The sequence below is a fragment of the Lithobates pipiens genome, unplaced genomic scaffold, assembly GCF_037356315.1.
Source record: "Lithobates pipiens isolate NorthernLeopardFrog02 unplaced genomic scaffold, aLitPip1_a1.2 Scaffold_13, whole genome shotgun sequence".
In the NCBI taxonomy this organism is placed as follows: domain Eukaryota; kingdom Metazoa; phylum Chordata; class Amphibia; order Anura; family Ranidae; genus Lithobates; species Lithobates pipiens.
In genome coordinates, this window is record NW_027507718.1 from 114,247,342 (window position 1) to 114,268,122 (window position 20,781).

Genomic DNA, 20,781 nt, shown 5'->3' on the forward strand with positions numbered 1-20,781 from the left:
AAAGTTCTGATGGAAGCTTCTTTGCCCCTGTATTTACCGAATGCTACAATGAAAAGTCTTTCCGAGTTCCTGAAGGGTCTGGTGTCCTCTAGGTAGGCCCTGAGCACTGTGGATATGTCCAGCTCGTGACAAAAATCCAAATCTGTTTCAGTAAATACTGGTAGTGCCCAAGGTTCCAAAAGGTGGCTTGGAGTAGCGACTTTAGGTGTGAACCCCCAAAGGGGACGAAGCTTTACTCTATCAGGGAAAAAAGATGTCTTCATCACCTATCCCTAAAAAGTGAAGTTCCAAAATCCTTTTGCCAGCTGTAATGGCTAGCAGAAAAGCTGTTCTCAGTGTCAGGTTCCATATTGCTACTTGTTCCACTGGAGCAAAGGGATGGACAGATAAGACTTCCAGGACCAGGGACAGATCCCATTTAGGAAAGGACCGTCTGACAGGTGGGCGAATCTTTAATACTCCCATGAGGGAAGCGACTACTAAAGGCTCCTCCCCCCATCTTTTATTGTTGCGGCAAAGATTGTTGCTACTTGCACTTTGACGGAGCTTAGACCAAGCCTCAGATCAAGTCCTGTCCGGAGAAAACCTAGAACATTTGATGTAGAAAGAAGGATTGGATCAAATTAATTTGTGGTAGCAAATGACAAGAACGTGCCTCATATTCTTGACTATATGGTATTGGTTGCCGACTTTCTGGCTCTTAGGAGGGTTGTTATGACCCCTGGGGAACATCTTAGGGACTCAAACCTTCGCCTCTCAACCTTCAGATTCGGAGATTCAACTTCTGGGGGTTTGGATGAACTAGACTGCCCTGTGCCAGAAATTGAGGGGAAGGAGGGATCCTGAATGGAGAGCTCACACTGAGGCGCATGGCTAGAGGGAACCAGGGTCTCTTCGGCCAATATGGAAGTGCTGCCAGTACCTGGACCGCCTCTCTGAGAAGCCTTAGGAGGAACTTGAATATTAATGTCCAGGGAGGAAAGACATACGCCGTGGTGAACCTCTAGGGGCATGACAGGGCATCCACTTCCTAGGCTTGCATATGCGGCAGGGGAGAGAAGAATCTGGTTAGTTTGGCATTCTCCAGAGTGGAGAACAGGTCTACCTGAGGGGGATCCCAAAAGGTTCGCAATTTGATGAAAGACATGGGGATGAAGGGCCCACTCGTTGTCCAGGAAGTTCCTTGACAGCGTGTCCGCTTCCGTATTCAACCTGCCCGGAAGATACATCGCTCTAAGATCTAGGAGGTTCTTCCCTGTCCAGAGCATGATCGGCTCTGCTTCTCTGAGGAGTGACCTGCTGCGAGTGTTCACCTACTTCTGCAGATATCCAACAGCTGCCCTATTGTCCAGGCGTATAAGTATCCTTTGGCCTTTGATTTGAGATGCCAATGAAGGCAATTCCAGGAATGCTGCCCTCATCTCCAGGATGTGCTCCCCAGCCTTGTCCGCTTGCGTCGGACGTAATTGTGATCCAGAGGAAGGAACCCAGATGATGAGGTTTGGAGAGGTTTTCTGGAAAGGTCCACCAGTGAAGACCCCTGCGCATTGCTTGTGTCAGCAGGATCATCTAAGTTGTTGTTTCTTCCGCTGCGCCAAAAAACCCGTCCTGAAATACCTCAAGTGCCAATGGGCCCAAGGAATCATTGGTATGCAGGCACACATTGTGCCAATGAGGCTCAAACATTGAGAAGCCGTCAGATGCGGGCTCCAGATGATCTTGACCATTCTCTGGATGACGATCCTGATCTTCGGAGAAGGTAATGATACTGTCCCCTCCTGGGTGTCGAACATGGCACCCAGATAGATCATCTGCTGTGTAGGTGCAAGTTGACTTTTTTCAGAGTTTATCAGCCACCCTAGCTCCCTTAGAGACCAGAGAAGAATGTCTCTGTGGTATACCAACTGATCCGGATTGTTTGCTAGGAGGAGGATGTCGTCTAAGTAGTGGTATATCCTCAAGCCCCTCTCCCGCGGGGGAACCAGAGCAGATATTAGAATCTAGGTGAATACACTGGGTGAGGTGCACAGACTGAATGGCAGGGCTTGAAACAGCAGGTGAGTCTGTCCTACTGCAAATCTTAGATACTTTTGAAAGGCAGGTAGAATTGGAACATGTAGGTACGCATCCTTCAGATCTACTGAGATCATCAAATTCGATGGCTGAACTGCCTGGATAATTGTTTGCAGAGACTCCATCTTGAAGCTTTCGGAGTGTATATACCTGTTGAGCCTTTTTAGATCTATCACAGGCCTCCAACCACCTGTCCTCTTTGGGACTAGAAATAGGGTGGAGTAGAAGCCGGTGAAGCGCTCTGCCAAGGGAACTGGCACAGCCACCCCCTGAAGCTTGAGTGACGTTACAAAGTGTTTTAGGGCTTGAGCCTTCAGCGGAGAGGATGGAATCTCTGTTTTTTTTAAGGAATTCTGAGGTGGAGGATGAGAGAAACCCCAAAAGTATCCCCACTGAATTGTAGACAGGACCCAGGGATCCTGGCATTGATCGGCCCAGAGTGGAAAAAATAACTTTAGCCTGGCTCCCACCGGGAGTGTCTTGGCTAACCTGGCATCAAAAAGACTGCTTCTGCTCCTGTGAAGCCGAAGGGTCTTCATCTTTCTGTTCACAAAGGATGCCTGAGTGCCTTTCCAGGGTCTTCTGTTGTCTCTGGGTTGTCTTGATTGTCTAAAATCCCTAGGATTTGACTGGTGGAACCTATAAGAACCCCCTCTGGATCTTCGCATCCTTCTGTCCTGGGGAAGCATACCGGACTTTCCTCCTGACAACCTGTAGATAGCTTTATCCATCTTCTCTCCAAATAATGCCTTACCATCGAAAGGGATTTTGCACCAATTTTGTTTGGAAGTTAAATCAGCCATCCAAGGTTTCAGCCCCAAAGCCCTCTTAGCCATTACTGAGTGCAGCATGGACCTTGCTGAGCACCTAATCATGTCTATGGCCACTACCCCGACGAAGTCTGCCAATAATCTGATCTCTTCTAAGGCTTTAATTATATCCCCTTGGGAACATCCTGGCACAAAGCCGTCTCAATATTATCAGTCCAAGCTCTGATGGCATTAGACACAGAGGTGAGGGCGATTGTTGGCTTACACACTGCTCCTGCGTTTAAGTGGCTCCTCTTGAGGTCCAGGTCAATTCATCTGTCAAGGGGAGCCTTGAAAGAAGCAGAATCCTCCATTGGCAGTTATATTTTTTGCGAGTCGCACCAGACACATCTACTACTGGCATGGAGCTTAGCGACTGCGTTCCCGTCTCTGGTAAGGTATATAGCTTATTGAAACGGCCCAATGAAAGTTTTTTAATCAGTCTTTGACCACTCGTTTTGAATGACTTGAATAATTTCACCCATCAACGGGAAGAAAACCTGCTTCCTTTTGAGGAACGGGAAGTAGCTTTTGGATTCCTGGGGAGGTTCTTCTGTGTCCTCCCAGGCTATCGGAGTTCTGACTGCCTGGATGAATGGTTTAATCAAGGAATGACTCAAGCCAGAAGGATCTGACTCTTCTGAAGAGTCCCCCGAAAAATCCTCAGGTAGAGAATCTCTAGCCGGTCGGCCTGACGGAAGCAGAGGAGTACTGACTGCAGAAGGACCAGGAAGATTAGGTTCTGTATCCTGAACCTGGGACATCTGCGGGCCTGGCTAAATGGGAACCAAAGCCGCAAGCTCAGAGAAGGAGTCCTTTATTGTACTTTTCAGCAGATCCACAACCTGTTGACTTTCTAGCTCGTGGCTGGATGCATAGTCCGCAAAACAGTCTTTACAGACCACTTTGTTCGGCAGCAGAGTAGCCCCACAGGTCCAGCAATTCTTTGTATAGGTCCTAGGAGAGGGCTACGATTTAAGAGATCCACGTTAGGCCAACTCATGTATAGTTGGTCTCATACCTAATAGAAGTGTGAGGATCTTTGTTGCGAGATGAATGGCTCATTGTGGAGTTGGGCATAAGGATCAGCTGCGGAAATAGCAAGAAAAGGAAATAGAATGTTTCCTCCTTTTTTTTTTTTTTAAAAGAACGCATACCCTGTTTCCCCGAAAATAAGACCTAGCGTTATTGTCTGTGATGGCTGCAATATAAGCCCTACCACCCAAATAAGCCCTACCCTGTTTCCCCGAAAATAAGACCTACAAGGACTTTAACTAGGGCTTATTTGGGGAGTAGGGCTTATATTGCAGCCATCACCGACAATCACGCTAGGTCTTATTTTCGGGGAAACAGGGTAATATATATATATATTTTTTTTTTTTGTAAAAGGATACCTACCACAGAGCAGCATCGGAGAAACCTAGCAGAGTACAGGCAAGGAGACTCTGACAGCTAACCCTGAAGCTGACATTAAATACCTTCTAGGTGGGAGGGCTAATCCCATGAACCACCACTGAGAGTTAAAACTTTTTTTTTTGTTTGGAAGAAAGGACAAAACTGGCCCTTTTTCCAGAAACCAAGATGGCCACCGCATTGCCAAGCGGCCATGCATGCGCCTGCGCAGAAGAGCCAACACCAAATGGTTTGGAAAATAGACAGACAGACCTCCCCCTCGCCCCGGATCGCACATTCGCAATACGGCGGCGAGGACACCAGCCAGCTTTGTTACTTCTGCCGGGCTTTTCTAAATAGGGGAAGACATGGCACCCTCAGCCCCCCTGCTGTACAAGGATCAAAAGAAAGAAGGGAGCATAATGAAATAAGACATCGGCCAGCATCAAGCAGAACAGAGGTAAAAATAAAACTTTTCAAAAGGAAAGAAAAGGGGAGGTAAGGTAATGGAAAAAAAAAAAATAACATATGCTTCTAAAAGTGAAAACCACAAGCCTGGGAAAAATAGGAGCTCATCCTTTTGCGACTCCTCTGCATTCATCATACCCTGTTTCCCCTAAAATAAGACCTAGTGTGATTGTCGGTGATAGCTGCAATAAAAGCCCTACCCACCAAATAAGCCCTAGTTAAAGTCCTTGTAGGTCTTCTTTTCAGGGTATGAGGAAAAAAGGGAGAATGTTGGGGGGAAGGACTATGCCTTTAATTTATGCTATTCACTAGTCCTGAGGGAGGAGTTGAGGTGGAGCTCTATCACCAGTATGCTGCCATGGAGGCACCAGGAAAAAGCTTTGTCTCAGCTGCAGCGCAGTGAATCATTTTTTTTAAGCTGTAATGAACAAATAAAAGCTAGAAGCTGATTGTTTGCTATAGACACTGGAATGAGTTACAATATAACTTGTCACAGACACTTTTTAGTATCATCTCCAATATGTCAGCTTCTATATATGAATTACTGTACGTTTGCTGGCTGTTTTGGAACAGTGTGCCCACCCCATCACGTGAGGGAGAAAAAACAATTTACAGGGTCCATTCCTTTCCACCTTGAGAATATTAACCACGTGCCAACTAGCCGCCGCAGTTATACTGCAGCAGAATGGTACAGCTGGGCGAAACATTATGTAGCATTGCGTCACCCTGTGGCCACTAGGGGGCGCGTGCCCCCCAAGCCGATGTGAGTACCCGATGGTCTCGATCACCACTGGGCTCCCGCAATCGCCGCTAAGACCCCGGAACTGTGTGTGTATGAAAAGCCATATGTTATCTTCCCTACACAGTCCCCACCCCCCTTCAGTTAGAACACACATTAGGACACACTTAACCCCTTCACTGTCAGTGACATTTTTTACAGTAATCAATGCATTTTTAATTGCACTGATCACTGTATTAATGCCAATGGTCCCAAAAATGTGTCAAAATTGTCTGACGTGTCTGTCACGATAAAAAATTGCTGCTCGCTGCCATTACTAGTGAAAAAACAAAAAGGTTTAAATGCTATCCCCTATTGGTAGACACCATAACTTTTGCGCAAACCAATCAATATACTCTTTTTGGAGGATATTTATTACAGCAAAAAGTCAAAAATAATGTGTTTTTTTTTTCAAAATTGTCAGTCTTTTTTTTGTTTATAGCGCAAAAAATAAAAACAACTCAGGTGATCAAATACCAGCAAAAGTAAGTTCTATTTGTGGGATAAAAAGGACCTCAATTTTGTTTGGGTGCAACATCGCACAGCCACGCAATTGTCAGTTAAAGTGATGCAGTGCCAAATCGCAGAAAGTGCTCTGGTCAGGAAGGGGGTAAAATCTTCCAGGGCTGAAGAGGTTAACTAGCAATCCCTATACAAAATGGCAAACTAGTCTTTACTTGATGGTCGAGTGACCCTCGACACACTCCTTTACACCTATGTAAGTTACACAAAGGTGCTGCTATAACTTTTGTTTAAAAAAAAAAAAAAAATCGAACACTATCAACACAGAAAGCAGAAAACAAACTTCTTAGACTATGCGCACTAAAGCATAGTACAGGAAGCGGAAGGGCGTGTATGTACAACAAGGCCCGCCCATCAGCCTCTCCTGAAACGTGTCAGTCGGCAGCGCTGGATAGGAAAATTGAATCGTCAACTGCCATCTTTGCTGAGGTCAAGGCAACCCATGCAGACGAGTGACTAAAATATAGCATGAGAAATATTCAGTCAAAGTAGCTCAATCAGTTAATATACCTAAAACACTTACATAGGTTTAAAAGGCAAAGCAAAGCGTATCATATATATGGATAGTTATTTGCTGTAGCGTCGTTTCTGCCCTTAACAAACATGGAGTGAGCTGTTGTCGCGAACTTGACGTCATCATTATTAGACGTTCTCCCCATCGCTGCTTTACGTGCCCGTACTATTCCAGGGGCTGAATATGGCGAATTCCGGGGCCGCAGCGGGCTCCGGTGCCCTGGCTTCTCTGTGGAGTGATGTGAATAAAGCTGGACAGAACGGGGACTTCACGAGGGCTCTGAAGTCTATCAATAAGAGTAAGTGAGGGCAGCCTGCACTGTCCCATGTGTTTGTAAGGCTTGTGACAGGTAAACATTGATCTGTTGGTATGGGTTTGGGGTAGCACAAATTTTACTTCAGGGTGTTCAGTTATAGAACATACATTTAATAAAATAGAAAGGAGAATGTGTTTTACTATTTCATGTACTTCTGCTTACTGCAGAGTCATTGGAAAGTCACATCATGCCTAGACTGCCCTGCATTATGTGTCATGGTATGTGGATGAATTGTGCAGACTCTATGGAAGATAAAGCTTGGAGGTTTTTATTTACAATACCACCTTCACCATGTAATCAGCTGGAAAAAGCAGATCTGCCCCCGCAGAATGAATGGACCCTGCGTTGTCCACATTGTGCGTTGTCCACATTGTGCGTTGTCCACATTGTGCGTTGTCCACATTGTTTTCTCTCATAATGGTCAACAAAACAAATGCACTTGTACCTTTTTGGGTTTGGCTTTATAGACACTGATGCTGGACGCTGGCTTCTGCCTTTGAATGCAGTCTGATCACAGTAAGAGCTGCAATCGGCCTGCTTTTCTTTAAAATGGTTCTTAAAGTGGTTGTAAACCCTTTACAACCACTTTTATACTACAGGAAAGCCTATAATTAGGTTGACCTGTAGCTACACTGGATATCTCCTAAACCTGAACTTTTTGGGCTGTATCCCTGTATTTGCATGTGGACACATCGGACATTTTTGGGACCATTGTCAGTTATACAACGATCACTGCTATATAAATGCACTGATTCTGGTGTAAATGACACTAGCAGTGAAGTGGTTAACCAGTGGGTGGCAGTGTAGGGGTTAAGTGTTCCCAGGGGTGTGTTACTCACTGTGGGGGGGTTGGGCTTTCATTTAGTGAACACTGATCTCTGCTCCAATCACATGGAGCAGAGATCAGCGTCACTAGTTGCTAGGCAGAATGGAGAAATGCTGTTTACAACGGCATTTCTCCATTCAGCCATCCCGTGAGACGATCGCGGGTATGCCCGCGGCGATCGAGTCCGTGGGACCCGCGACTGGACTCACGGGGTCCCGATGGCGGCACGCTCGCGATGGAGATTGGACGTACCTGTACGCCAATATGCCTGCCATTCTGCCTACGTACATCGGCGTGCGCTGGTCGGGAACCGGTTAATGTACAGAAAAAAACGCGGTGTAGAAACAGATCAAAGGCAAACTGCATAGGTATGTACTGAGCCTTATGCTGGCCACACCGATCAATTTTGAGATGAGAATATTCATATGAAAAATCTTTTTACATTCGCTGAATGAAAGAATGTTTAAAGTTTTCACTTACTATTAACATTCTGTTTTACAATGAATGTAGTTTCTGAATGAAAACCACATACACTGTCTGAAAATTCCTTTGACCAAGAAGTTTTCGATTTGCAAATTTTCCTGTCACTCGTTGAAAACTAATGTCGATTTGACCCCACTAACCATTCAAAAATCAAAAAAAAATTCTTAAAATTACTTTATTTTGTATTTTTTTGCAGGAAGACCCTTTTTGTTTTGTTTTATGGCCAGCATATGATATATTACAGTTCTGTTGAAAATCTGCAAAACAGTCTTTGACTTCTCCTCCTTTTTTTTTTTTTTTAAAAGATTAGTCTGATATTTACCAGATTCAACCTCTAATAGTATATACAATATCTCTCTCCTAAAAGCATATACAGTATATATCTTTTCTCATAGTGTATCTCTTCTCATCATATATAGAGTATATATCTTGTCTGTTATTCTCAGAGCGGATTAGAGATTTTGTTCTCAAAAGATATAGTTGGTTATTTATATTTACCACTGCATATAAATATTTAAGATAAAATTGCCTTTTTTTTTAAATTTTACATATTAACTAAATTTATGCACCACACTTTATTATTATTTTTTATTGTTTTGATTAATCATTAATAACCTTAATCAGCCAACTAATCGATTATGAATATAATCGTTAGTTGCAACCCTAATGATGATCGCAAAGGAACAAAGCAGCAGACCTAGGTGATCTTGCTAGAGTCAAGTACATACTATTAGAGGGATATGCTTTGTTCATGTCCTAAGGTTTACAACCACTTTAAGGTAAAAGGCGGGGGGGGGGGGGGGGGCACTAAATGTCCTACACACACTTATCGGACTCCCCTCACTGCTCTAGCTCCATCCTGGCTGCAGAACCACTCTTCTATCTTCCTCTAGTCACATGAGACGCTAATGCCACGTACACACGATCAAATTGTCTGGCAAACAATCCAGTGGATAGTCCGGCGGACTTTCAACCGAACGGACTTGGCCACGCACGGAAAGTCCGGCGATTTTCTAGCGCGATGACGTACAGCACGTACAACGGGACTAGAAAAAGGAAGTTCAACAGCCAGTAGCCAATAGCTTCCTTTTCGTACTTGCTTCTGAGCATGCGTCATTCTTAGTCCGCCGGACTAGCATACTCACGAACATATTGTCCGCTGAAACCTAAGTCTGGCGGAAAGATTGGGCTGCATAACTACTTTCTAAGTCCGCCGGACTTTACGCTGAAAAATTCCACTGAAGCCCACACACGATCGGACTGCCCGGTGAAATGCGGTCTGGCGGACTAAGTACGCCAGACAATTTGATCGTGTGTACGCAGCATAAGAGTAGCAAGAGCCATAGGCTACTGTTGCTGTCAAACTCCTGTGGACAGCGGGCTTTGCTTTCCAGCACCGCGTGTTCTGTTGAGGCACACAGGCCAGCTCAGGAGTACACATGTGCCAAAGAGGTATGGGACCATTTTGTGCAATGTCATTGCACAGATGAGATTAGTATAATCCTCCTCCTTTTTTTTTTTTTTTTTGGTTCACACAGACAGCAGGAATGTTCAGCTGAACTTGCGTCTTTTCATTCCCGCATGTTGGTCCCGGTTTCTGGGATGATTTCAGGGGCATCTATGTGGGTTTCTGCACAGATGTCTATTGAAATTGCACCCCAAAGTTGCCAAAAGTAGTACAGAAACTACTTTTGGAATCGCTGTAACATGTCAAATCGCTGCAGTGTGAGCTAGGGCTAACTATCACTTTAGGTAGAAATTCAGGAATGTATTGCATACTTATATTGGTTCTGCTTGGTACAATGCATGTATACCTGATGAGCCACTGGGAAAGCTGCAAATTGCTATTAGTCGGTACTGCTGCAGCGAATGGTGGCAATCTTCCTTTGAGTGGCTGCCCCACTGCACACTAATCCCAGGGGATTTTAAAGAATACAAAGTGTTCTCTGAGGTAGCATTCCTGATTTCACCACCTAATTTCTACCTAATCCTAACAGAATGCCTTGTATTCATTGAAAACAATTCTAAGATGTTCTAATTGTTGTCAGTATGCAGAGGGGAAGATGCTCACACAGGACCCAGAAAATCGCAGCTATCACTGTAGTAGCAGTGACTATGACAGGAGTTACAGCAACCCTTTTTATTTATGAAAGATGCATATGAAATAGGATCTAAGAATGAAGGACGGGCAGATAATTGCTCCGCCCATTTATTCATAGGTTCTGTTTCATTCATTAATGGAAGTTGTAGTATGGCTTCTATGGAGAAGCTGGGAGGGAAGGGTGGGCATCGTGATGGGAGCCTCTGACAGCTCGTTGGTTGTAGTAACCCCTGCTGCACTGGAAGATTACGGGCGGTGGTTTTAAGGTGCAAAAGGATTTTCAGCAGCAGAGGAGGAATCAGCGCAAGGAACATCCCTACTGATTGTAATGCTAGGGAGTTTTTTCCTCCTTTTTTTTTTTTCGTTCAACCCATCATGTTAAGGAGGGGGGGGGGGGGGGGGCGGGTTCTGTGATGTTGCCGTACTAACTAAGTGATAGTGAGGCGATCTCCCCTGTTGAGACTCCTCCCCGGCAGAATAAAATGATCACAGCCACTTCAAGGGCTGATCTGATGCTGATTTTCCAGCTTGCTTGTTTGATAAAAGCTGATTGCTTCTGTTTAACCGGCAGATATTCAACCCGTGTGTACCACCCTTGACTTGTGGCCCTTGTGCTGATTTTTCTGTTTTGTGATTTTTGGCTGCACTTAATAATTCTAATGTACATATTGCGATTGTCTTTACTAACAACTATTTTGCAAAAAAAGTCTACATGAGTGAGTTATGCATTTGGAAGAAACTCCCAAATTTGTAACACCTTTCATGTCTTTGCTGCTTTTTTTATTTTGGTATGTTTTTGTCTTTTGCATTTAGTAGTAACTTATGAGTTTCTTACTTTTTGTTTCCTTCCAGTATTGCAGGTGGCAAAGGATGATGTTAAAGCGTTGCACTGTAAAGTGGTTTGCCTTATTCAGAATGGAAGCTTTAAAGAAGCCCTTACTGTAATTAACAACAACACTAAAGTGCTAACTAGGTAAAGTCTTACAGCCTTTGTGAACAGGATAAATAATATGTTTGTTGTAATAGAGCAGTTTACAGAGTTTTATTTTACGACAAGTCTGCATATCTTTGCTTTGTCACTATGCTGATACTATAGATCAGTGATGGTGAACCTTGGCACCCCAGATGTTTTGTTTTGGAACTACATTTCCCATGATGCTCATGCACTCTGCAGTGTAGTTTGGAGCAAATTTTATTTCCAAAACATCTGGGGTGCCAAGGTTCACCATCACTGCTATAGATAGCCTCATGTACCTTTTTTGTATTGTACTGTAATTGTTGCCCCCCCTATACATTGTAAAGCACTGCGTAAACTGTTGGCGCTATATAAATCTTGAATAATAATAGATGGTTAGTTTTCATCGTCTGTCATGGGAGACAGTTTGTTGCAAACTTTATACCACCAAATGTGAGATTCTAAACACAAACAGCTGCAGTGTGTAAAGTATAACTGAAATGTCACAAAATAAAATGGTGTGTAAACTAACAAACTTTTCTTTGCTCCTTTTTGGCCTTTTATAACAAAATCATTTTTAATGGTTTATTTATTGGTTTGATAACATGGTGTTGCCAGATATTTTGAGATGTCCTGTGTCTTCTCAACATTTCTGCATTATCTCAGAGGTCTTCTAGTTATCTTGGACTACAGGATTACCATCTTTTAATGTTGTAGAGATCTAAGAATAGAAATATTTGTGTAGTTTAGTAAAATATGCTGGGCAGACGACAACACTCAGTTCACTAAAATGCTTTTGTGTTGGCAGCCCACAGCAGAGCTTAGGAGCTGAGTGCATGTTTAATAGGGGAGTGGGTATTCTGTACTTGCAGGGTTTTTAAAGGATAAGCATGCTGTGCATTACCCCCCCCCCCTATCTCCCCACACCTACTGTAACTTTTCAGGAACTGCAAGGCTTTACCCACACAACAGCATCACTCATTCACTGCGATCTGTGAATGAATAAACTACAGGTCCCGACTGCCGCCACAGCAGACGGCTTAATTTTCTCAGTGAACTGCCAGGATGCTGATGAGTGCCCTTATAGTTCATTGACACCTCCTCCAGCTTTGTAACACTCTGCCTGTATGGAGGTAAGGGCAGGCAAGCTGGAGCCAGTGTCTGCAGGAGCCCTAATCTACTGATCATGGGTACAATGCTCTGCAGGCAAATGAGTGTTTGTTTATTTTCCTGCAAATATTAGAGAGAGAGATACTGCATTTTGTTTTATTTTGTATTGGCCTACACTTCCCCATTATAACTGCTGCTTTGAGTACATCTTTCCTTTTGTATACTCAAAAAAATAAAAAAAATACTCTCCATGGAGACAAGCTGCTCATTCAGTTCAATCAATTGGACTCTAGCATAAACAAAAAACACACTATGCTGTCCTAGAGTATAGCAGCATAGTGTGCTAAACCTACTTTTCTGCCAGGGCTCCCTTTCAGTTCAAAGAATATATGGCAAAACTTCATTAAAAATAAACCTTTTCAAAATCTTTTACAGCCTGTGATGGCTGGTTATTGTAGGCACAGAGCAGCTATTCGGACCAGCGCTCCTTAGTGCCACTGGAAGGAGCACTGTCCTGTTCATTTGGGCTGCACGTACAGTGTGCACTCTTTCATGCCGCAGCCAGTGATGTAATTATAGGCAACAGGTTGTTTCACCCTCCTAGGGGGTGCTAGTTGCAATGCCTGCTGTATGCCAATAATAAATTGAGACGGCCATCTTGGGCTATGGAAGACTTTGTTTTTGGCCTACGTCCTTTGAACTAATGGAGTCCTTGCTGGAAGGTAGGTTTAGCACACCTTGCCACTATACCCATATGGGGCAGCGTAGTGTGATTTTTTATTTAAGCACAGGAGGACCAATCCTTTACAGAATAAGCTACACAAAGCCCAGTCATGTTGCCAGCCTTATTACGGCATGCAAAAAGCTCCTTACTTTGAAATAAAACTCTCTAAGCCCCTGTACACACGGTCAGAGATTTAGACAACCAAATCCGTCGGATTTTGTCCGTCGGATCTTGTCCGAAACTGTTGCATACACACGGTCGGACAAAGTTGTCGAAAAATCCGATCTTTCAGAACGTGATGACGTCATTTCGTTACGATGGGACTACATTCAGGTTAGTAGCCAATAGCTTTGATGTAGGAATTTTGATCTGAGCATGCGTGGCACTTGGTCCGATCAAAATTCTCTGCACATGATCGGTGTATGTCCAATCGGACCAGTTTGTCGGAAAATATTTCCAACAAGTTGGAAAATTGGGTCCGACGGAATCAGTCCGATGCATACCACACACAGTCGGATTATCCGACCTATTTATTCAATCTACATGCAGATTTCTCTGAATTGATTACAAGAAAATGTTAAATAGTGAAAACTTATGTCAAGCTGCAATGTGTGTAGTCATCAAACTACTATTTTTTGCAGCCTGTCTATAAAATATGGCCAATTTAAAAAAAAAAAAAAATTTTTTTTTTCTTTATTTTGTAAATTTTCTCTAGTGACATAATAGCCTTTGAAAAGGCCTACTGTGAGTACAGATTAAACAAAATCGAAAATGCTTTGAAAACCATAGAAAACTCCCCTCAGAAGACAGATAAACTAAAGGAACTCCAAGGACAAGTAGTAAGTGTCCTTTTTTTTTTTGTGTGTGTGTGTGTTTGTTTTTTTTTTTTATTTATTTTTTTTTTTTTTTGTGATTTACCCACGTTATCCTTTATTCATGTATTTGAATTTAAATATTTACATGTATAGTAAATATTTTTTACTATTAAGCTGTATAGGTTGGAACGTTATGAAGACTGCTTATCCGTTTATCGGGATATCATTCGTAATTCACAAGATGACTACGATGAAGAAAGACAAACAAACCTTTCTGCTGTCGTTGCTGCTATGAGTCTTTGGGAGAAGAAACCAACTGTAAGAGGCTTTCTAACTGTGTGTGTGTGTGTGTGTGTGTGTGTGTGTGTGTGTTCAGTATATTTGGACACTGGCACAATTTTTTTGTATATTTTATTTAATTTTTTTCTTCAATTATTTACCAAAGCATATTCAAGCTATAGTTATATAATGGAAATGTGCTGAAAGAGCACACTCAGGTTTAATTTGAGGGTATGTACATCCAAATCGGAGGATGGGTGTAGGAATTACTGCTCTTAAGCATAGCCGCCACCCTTTTATCAAGGGACCAAAAGTAATTGGACAATTTGAATCAAAAGTTGTTTCATGGCCAGGTGTTGGCTACTCCTTCATTATTTCTTCATCAATTGGGCCCCTTTCACACTGGGGCAGTGCGGCTGTCGGCGGTAAACCGTCGCTATTTTTAGCGGCGGTCTGCGGGCGCTAGTGGGGTGTTTTTAACCCCTGCTAGCGGCCGAAAAAGGGTTAAAACGGCCCGCAAAGTGCCGCTTTGCCGGCGGTATAGCTGCGCTGTCCCATTGATCTCAATGGGTAGGAACGGTGAATACACCGCTCCTTTCACCATTCCAAAGATGCGGCTAGCAGGACTTTTTTTTTTTACCGTCCTGCTAGCGCACCGCTCCAGTGTGAAAGCCCTGGGGCTTTCACACTGGAGTGAAAGGGGCCGTTTGTTTTTTGTTTTGTTTTTTTCAGGCGCTACACAAGCCGATCTGGAAAGGCAGCCTAAACCTTATGGCGGTTAGTGATCCTTGATGGGAGTAGTAAAAAAATATCCACAATAAATGTTATGATGTCTGGATTAGTAAGGGAAAAACCTCCCATTAACCACACTGCACAGGTACCCGCTGTATAAGATTCCCAATTTGTACCTGGGGTAGGTTCCCTGGAGAGTCCTACTCGGGTGACAGCGACAAATGTGGTGGAGACAGCTCTATCCTGAGCACTCTGGTTAATGGGAGATTTTCCCTTACTAATCCAGACATCATTATAACATTTATCGTGGATTATTTATTTATTTTTTACTACTCCTGTCAAGTATCACTAACCGCTATAAGGTTTATGCTGTTAAGCTGCTTTTTTTAGGTCGCCTTAGAAGTGATGTAAAGACATGTTTCCCTGAATATCCAGCTGAACTGTGCTGTATATTTTCTGCTCATTTCCCCTTTGTTTTTCAACTATAATTATAATGCCATAAGCTCCTGAAGAAGCGTCTGTTAAATACACGCAACCTGTAAAGCGGAGTTAGACTTTGACTGATCATGAGTTTTAGCAACGCTTTTCGGCTGCTAGTAGGCGAAGAAACACGCTTTACAGGCACTTCGGAAGCGCTGCCAATTAATTCCAGTGGGCAGGGGCGATGGAGGAGTGCGGTGTATACACAGCTCCTCCACAACCCCAAAGATGCTGCTCACAAGACCTGCCCCAGTGTGAAAGAACTCGGCTTTTCATGTGGGAGGCAGTTTTGAGGAGCTTTACAAGTGTTGTTTTTAGGGCTAAAACGCTTGATAACTGTCTCAATGGAAACAAGTCTAACATTCGCTGGCTCATTCCTGTAGATATTTCAATTTGTCGCTGCCATGGTGGGCCCATAGAGTTCTATTGCAGTGACTACTTTTCATTCAAAAGGGACCAGAGGCAGAGAGCTGTTACTATTGCACTCTCATCTGAGTTTTGGAGGAGCTTTATGCTGTAAAGGACAGCATAGCAGTAAATGTGGCAACATTACATTTAGCTCCCACTTTCCTTCCCAAAATGTTCCTGGAGTTTTATAAAAGAAAAAAACGAATCAATTTTTTTTTTTTTTTTTTCTTTTAAGCAGTATTTGCCTGTTTTTAAAACTGCAAAAACCTTTAATTCTAAAACACATTTTTTTTTTTAGGAAGACTACGGTTTGCAAGAGACCTCTTATGAACTATGCTTCAATGCTGCCTGTGATTTAATAGGGCAGGGAAAGCTGAACGAAGCGCTGGCAAAACTTCGGGAAGCGGAACGTAAGTGGTTTGTAAACCTCAGCATGCTGTGTAAGTTTGGGCTGGAAATGTACAAAAGAGTTTAATGGGCAAAACATTTTTTTCTTATTTTATTTTTACACTGTCCCTTCTTCCATCCCTTGTAATAGAAATAAGGATGACAGGTCCTCTTTATGGAGAGATCTGGGGTCAAAAAGACCCCAAATCTCTCCTTACCTTTTATTAAAAAAAAATCGAAAGATGAGAATTTTTTTTATTTTTTGCAAAAGATCAAAAAAATTGTTTACTTCCACCCTGGAGACTGGAAGTGGCATCATGACATTGCTTCGGTCCTCCAAGGCCATCAGAGATTATCTGATCTTTATCTCCTCTGTTACCAGCCAGTTTCACAATCGGATCGCTACTTGGGCGAGCAGAAGTGGTAAGCCTGAGAAAAACCAGTAGGAAGGGTGGGACGTCCCCTCCTGCCATTTCTGAAAGTGTTCCAGGAGCTCATGAACCACTTAAGCTGGCCATACACCTATAGATTATCTGCAGATTCTCTATGGTTGGATGGAAAAAGTGCAATAGATCACTCCATGTTCGCTAAACTGTGTGGATGGAGGAATCTCCCACTTTTTCCATCTAACCATAGAAAATCTGCAGATAATCTATAGGTGTATGGCAAGCTTTAGAGCACTTTTTGTGAGAAAGCCAGCTGAAAAAAAAATCGGGATTAGGACTGATAGCTTCAGTCGCAATATGTGTGTGTATATTATGTGTATTGCGGTCTTCAAGTGGTTATCCTTACAGGGAAACAATCCTCTCTTGTATGCAGGCAGGGGAAAACCTGCACGTACCAATCTGTCTGATCACAATGGCTTGCCTTATAATAAAAGGCCTGAGTGAGTAATTTTGTCGCAGTGCAGAAGCAATAACCAATCACAGGAGTTGGTAGTCATAATTTACTTTAGTGGGTAAATGGAAATCTGCAAGGACCAGAACATTCCAAATGATTATTTTGGCTCCAACAGAGGTATGGCAATAACTACAAAAAAAAAAAAATCCCAGGAATATATTAAAGCAATAACTAAAAAAAAAAAAAAATCCCAGGAATATATTAAATTTTTATGCCAAAAAACAGCATGAATAACCCAATTTTTTTTTGGTAAAAGTATAAAAGATGATGTTGCACAGAGTAAATGGATATCAAATATGTCATGCTTTAAAATTTGCTCACACCCATACAACAGTTACAATTGCCTTAAGTTTTACTATCCAAAGCTTTTACAGGTTACCACTTTCGATTTACACAGTCTACTGCTAAAATTTACTGCCCATGATCTGAGGATCGTGGTGATGCTGCACATGTGTCGAATGATCAGTATTTGCGTGTGTGACTACTGCCTGCATTCGCCTATGAGCACGAAGGGATGGAGGTGCTTTAAAATGTGTTCACTTTTTTTTTTTTTTTTTTTTTACTGCTGTCACTAGTAATGTAAACCTCCCTTGTGACAGCAATAGGCAGTAACGGGTACTCCTTTATGGAGATATCCCTCCTATGCCCTTTAAAAGCATTTGATCACACCATGGTCGGTGTAATCAAATGCTTTCCGTTTTAAAAAATGGCTACGGGGAAACCAGAAGTATTGTATGCTCATCGCTTCCAGTTTCCTATATCGTAGAGGCAGACAGAGTGGTTTCTGGTCTTTGTCCACCTCCTATGATCAGCCAGAGGAAGCCCTGGCTGTTTGCCCAGCGTTCCTGTGGCCAGTTAGCTGCTCAGCTTGCTTTTACAAGAGAGCCAACTGTTGACTCTAAACCCTGCTGCTTTCCTGCCATGGCTAAATGGGGGGGGGGGGCGCTGGTGGGCAAGAAATCTTGCCTGGAACTGCATGTCCCATGCATCAAGGTGATAGGAATTTTTACATATACCATCCTAAGAAATATATATATAAATATTTTTTTTTTTTTTTTTTTTTTTTTTTGGGGTACAGTGTAGCATAACCGAGCAATTGTCATTCAAAGTGGGACATAGCTGAAAATTGGTCTGGCAGGCAGGTGTATAAGTACACGGCATTGAAGTGGTTAATCGGGATCAGACACACTTTACCAAGCAGAGAGCTGATGACTGTCAATCAGCAGCTCTCCGCTCTTCTCCTCCACATTCACTGGAACGCTGAGCTGTGGAGGGGCGGGGAGTGGCCGTTTCAGGCTCTCTGTGACTCGCTGAGAGCCTGAAACGGGTGTGAGTCCAGGCACGTGGTGGATCCAGACTTGCATTGTCGCGGTGCCTGCACTGACTCCTGTGACTCGTTTTCAGCAGAAATCACAGGAGTGCAAAACGAATTGCACTCCTGTGACCCATAGGTGAAGCCCAGCCAAACCAGCTTAGGCTGGACTTCTCCTTTTTTAATCATTTAGCACTGAATAGTAAAATTGAACATCCTGGACATGTAGAAGAGGGGAAAAAAAAGTAGAAGATTGTGCTGCTATATTACAACCGTTCTCAAAGGGTACGTAGAATCTAGTTGATGGTGTTAAGCACTTAAAGTGGTTATAAAGCGAAATATTTTTTACCTTGCATTCTTTGCATTGAAGTAAAACATTTTAAGGCATCAGTACTGCCCCCTTTTACTTACCTGAGACCTCATTCAATCAAATGCTGTGCATGTCTGCAGCTTTTTCTTCCCTCCTCTCCATTCCGGGTCTCGCTTTGCTTAGGCAGCGGGAGCCATTGGCTCCTGCTGCTGTCGGTCAAATCCAGGTGGGGTGTGAGAGCAGAGCCAATTTGCCACTGTCTGTGTCTATAGACACAATGAGGCTTGGGGAGCAAGCCTGCACAAGTGTCCCCATAAAAAGTGGCTTTCTTTTGGGGCACTCACTGGAGAGAAGCCCGCAGCAGGGTGGGGGAAACCTGGGAGAAGAGATTCAGGGCCTCTCTGTGCAATTCCATTGCACAGAGCAGGCAAGTATAAATCTGTTATTTATTTATTTTTTAAAGTGTTTTCAATCCCTAATATATAGAGAGATTATATCATATCTATCGACATTAACTTTGTTTGCTCCATATTTCATAATTAAGTCTGTATTTGTTTCTGTATTATACATGTGTATGAAAATAATTTTAGCCAAGACTGAAACTGATCTCTGTCTGTATAAAATACTAATGTATTTTTTTTCTGCTTTTCAGAGCTCTGCAGAGAGTCCATATCAGAAGACACAGTAAGTATATTATTTTAAAGACTCTATTACATTTTGAAATTCGGTAGCGGTTGAAAGATCTAGGTATGGTAAACTAAGACATTCTCACAGAAAAAAAAAAGTGTGGTACATAAAGTCTTGTAAATTGATGTCTACAACTTATACATTGCCATTAGGTACAAAGCTTTCTGCCCTCTTGTTCGCTTAGGAAAATGAAGATGATATTGCACTTACCTGTAAGATGAGCAACAGTCCTCTACATTCATGCTATTGTAGTACCTTCTAGAGACAAATATTAACTCAATATGCAGTAGTCCGCTATTGGATTGTATAGTATGAAAAGCTGTCCTACGGATACCTGCTTTGAATGTCAGAGATTGTTAAAATTAAGCTGTTGCTTTGTCATGATAAAATCCAAATCCGCTAACCTGATTGTGAGACTGAGTCTCATTACAGCAATAGCGCTTTTGTTGAGCAGTACTTTTCGCCTTGTATTTAAGTGATTATGGCTTATAATAATTGGAAAAAGTTGATTTACGACAGACCACAATCCTGTTAACATTTTATGAAGAAGTGAATAGTGTAGATAGAGGCAAGTTCGTAAATATAATTCATCTGGGTTTTGGAAAGACATTTGACACTGTACCCCACTAAAGCCTAAATGGCTAATACTATGGTCTGTTAACATGGGGGGAAATCTTGTATACGTGGATGGATGGGTATAGAGAGTAGTGATAACTGAATCCAACTGAAGTTGTCAGTGGTGTACCCCAGGGTTCTGTCTGGGTTCAACTTAATTTGATCTGTTTTTAAATGACATTGGTGTTGATATTAGGAGTTCAGTATTTGCAGATGAGACCAAATTATACAAGGAAATAATCTCGGCCATGTGGCAGATGAGGCTTAATTTTTAACAATGTCAAGTTATGCATTTGCATGCTAAGGAAGGTGTTGCACTGAGGGAATCTGTGATGAAGAAAGATTTGGGGGTCCTTGAATACCACAGACTTAACTGTAGCATTCAGTGTCCGTTCATTACTACCAAAGTAATTGGAATACTGTTGTGTATTTAAAAATGCAATTTTTTTTTTTTTTTTTTTTTTTTTTTTTAGAAGCACTCGCACAGATTAAACATGACTTCTCTAGCCATCTTGGCAAAATAAAATGTGCAGTTGCACTCCTTTTCCTCCGGGCTTTGTAAATCTAGTCTACTTCCCTTTAGTAAATTAACCCCATTGTCTCAAAACCAACATAATGTGTTTAAAAAAAAAAAAAATTGAACCATTACCAATATGTCTATTCAATTGATGTATCATGCGAATGGTCTTTAGGAGTCTGTTGTGTGATATGTTACACATACTCTTTAAGATCAATAGTCTAAATCAGTATCTTCACCCTGGGGAAAAAATAAATAAATATTAAGG

At 42.5% G+C, this 20,781-nt stretch overlaps 1 protein-coding gene across 1 annotated transcript in view; it reads left to right on the forward strand.

Moving 5' to 3' along the window:
- The first annotated feature begins 6,667 nt into the window (after nt 1–6,667).
- The window catches only part of SRP72 (signal recognition particle 72), a 33,229-nt gene continuing 19,115 nt past the window's right edge, over nt 6,668–20,781 (forward strand). Inside the window, exons 1-6 of the mRNA XM_077475404.1 lie at nt 6,668–6,854; nt 11,135–11,255; nt 13,787–13,910; nt 14,061–14,204; nt 16,084–16,195; nt 19,347–19,378. Of these exons, the coding sequence (XP_077331530.1) occupies nt 6,740–6,854; nt 11,135–11,255; nt 13,787–13,910; nt 14,061–14,204; nt 16,084–16,195; nt 19,347–19,378 (648 nt within the window). The 5' untranslated portion in view covers nt 6,668–6,739. The remainder of the gene's footprint in view (nt 6,855–11,134; nt 11,256–13,786; nt 13,911–14,060; nt 14,205–16,083; nt 16,196–19,346; nt 19,379–20,781) is intronic.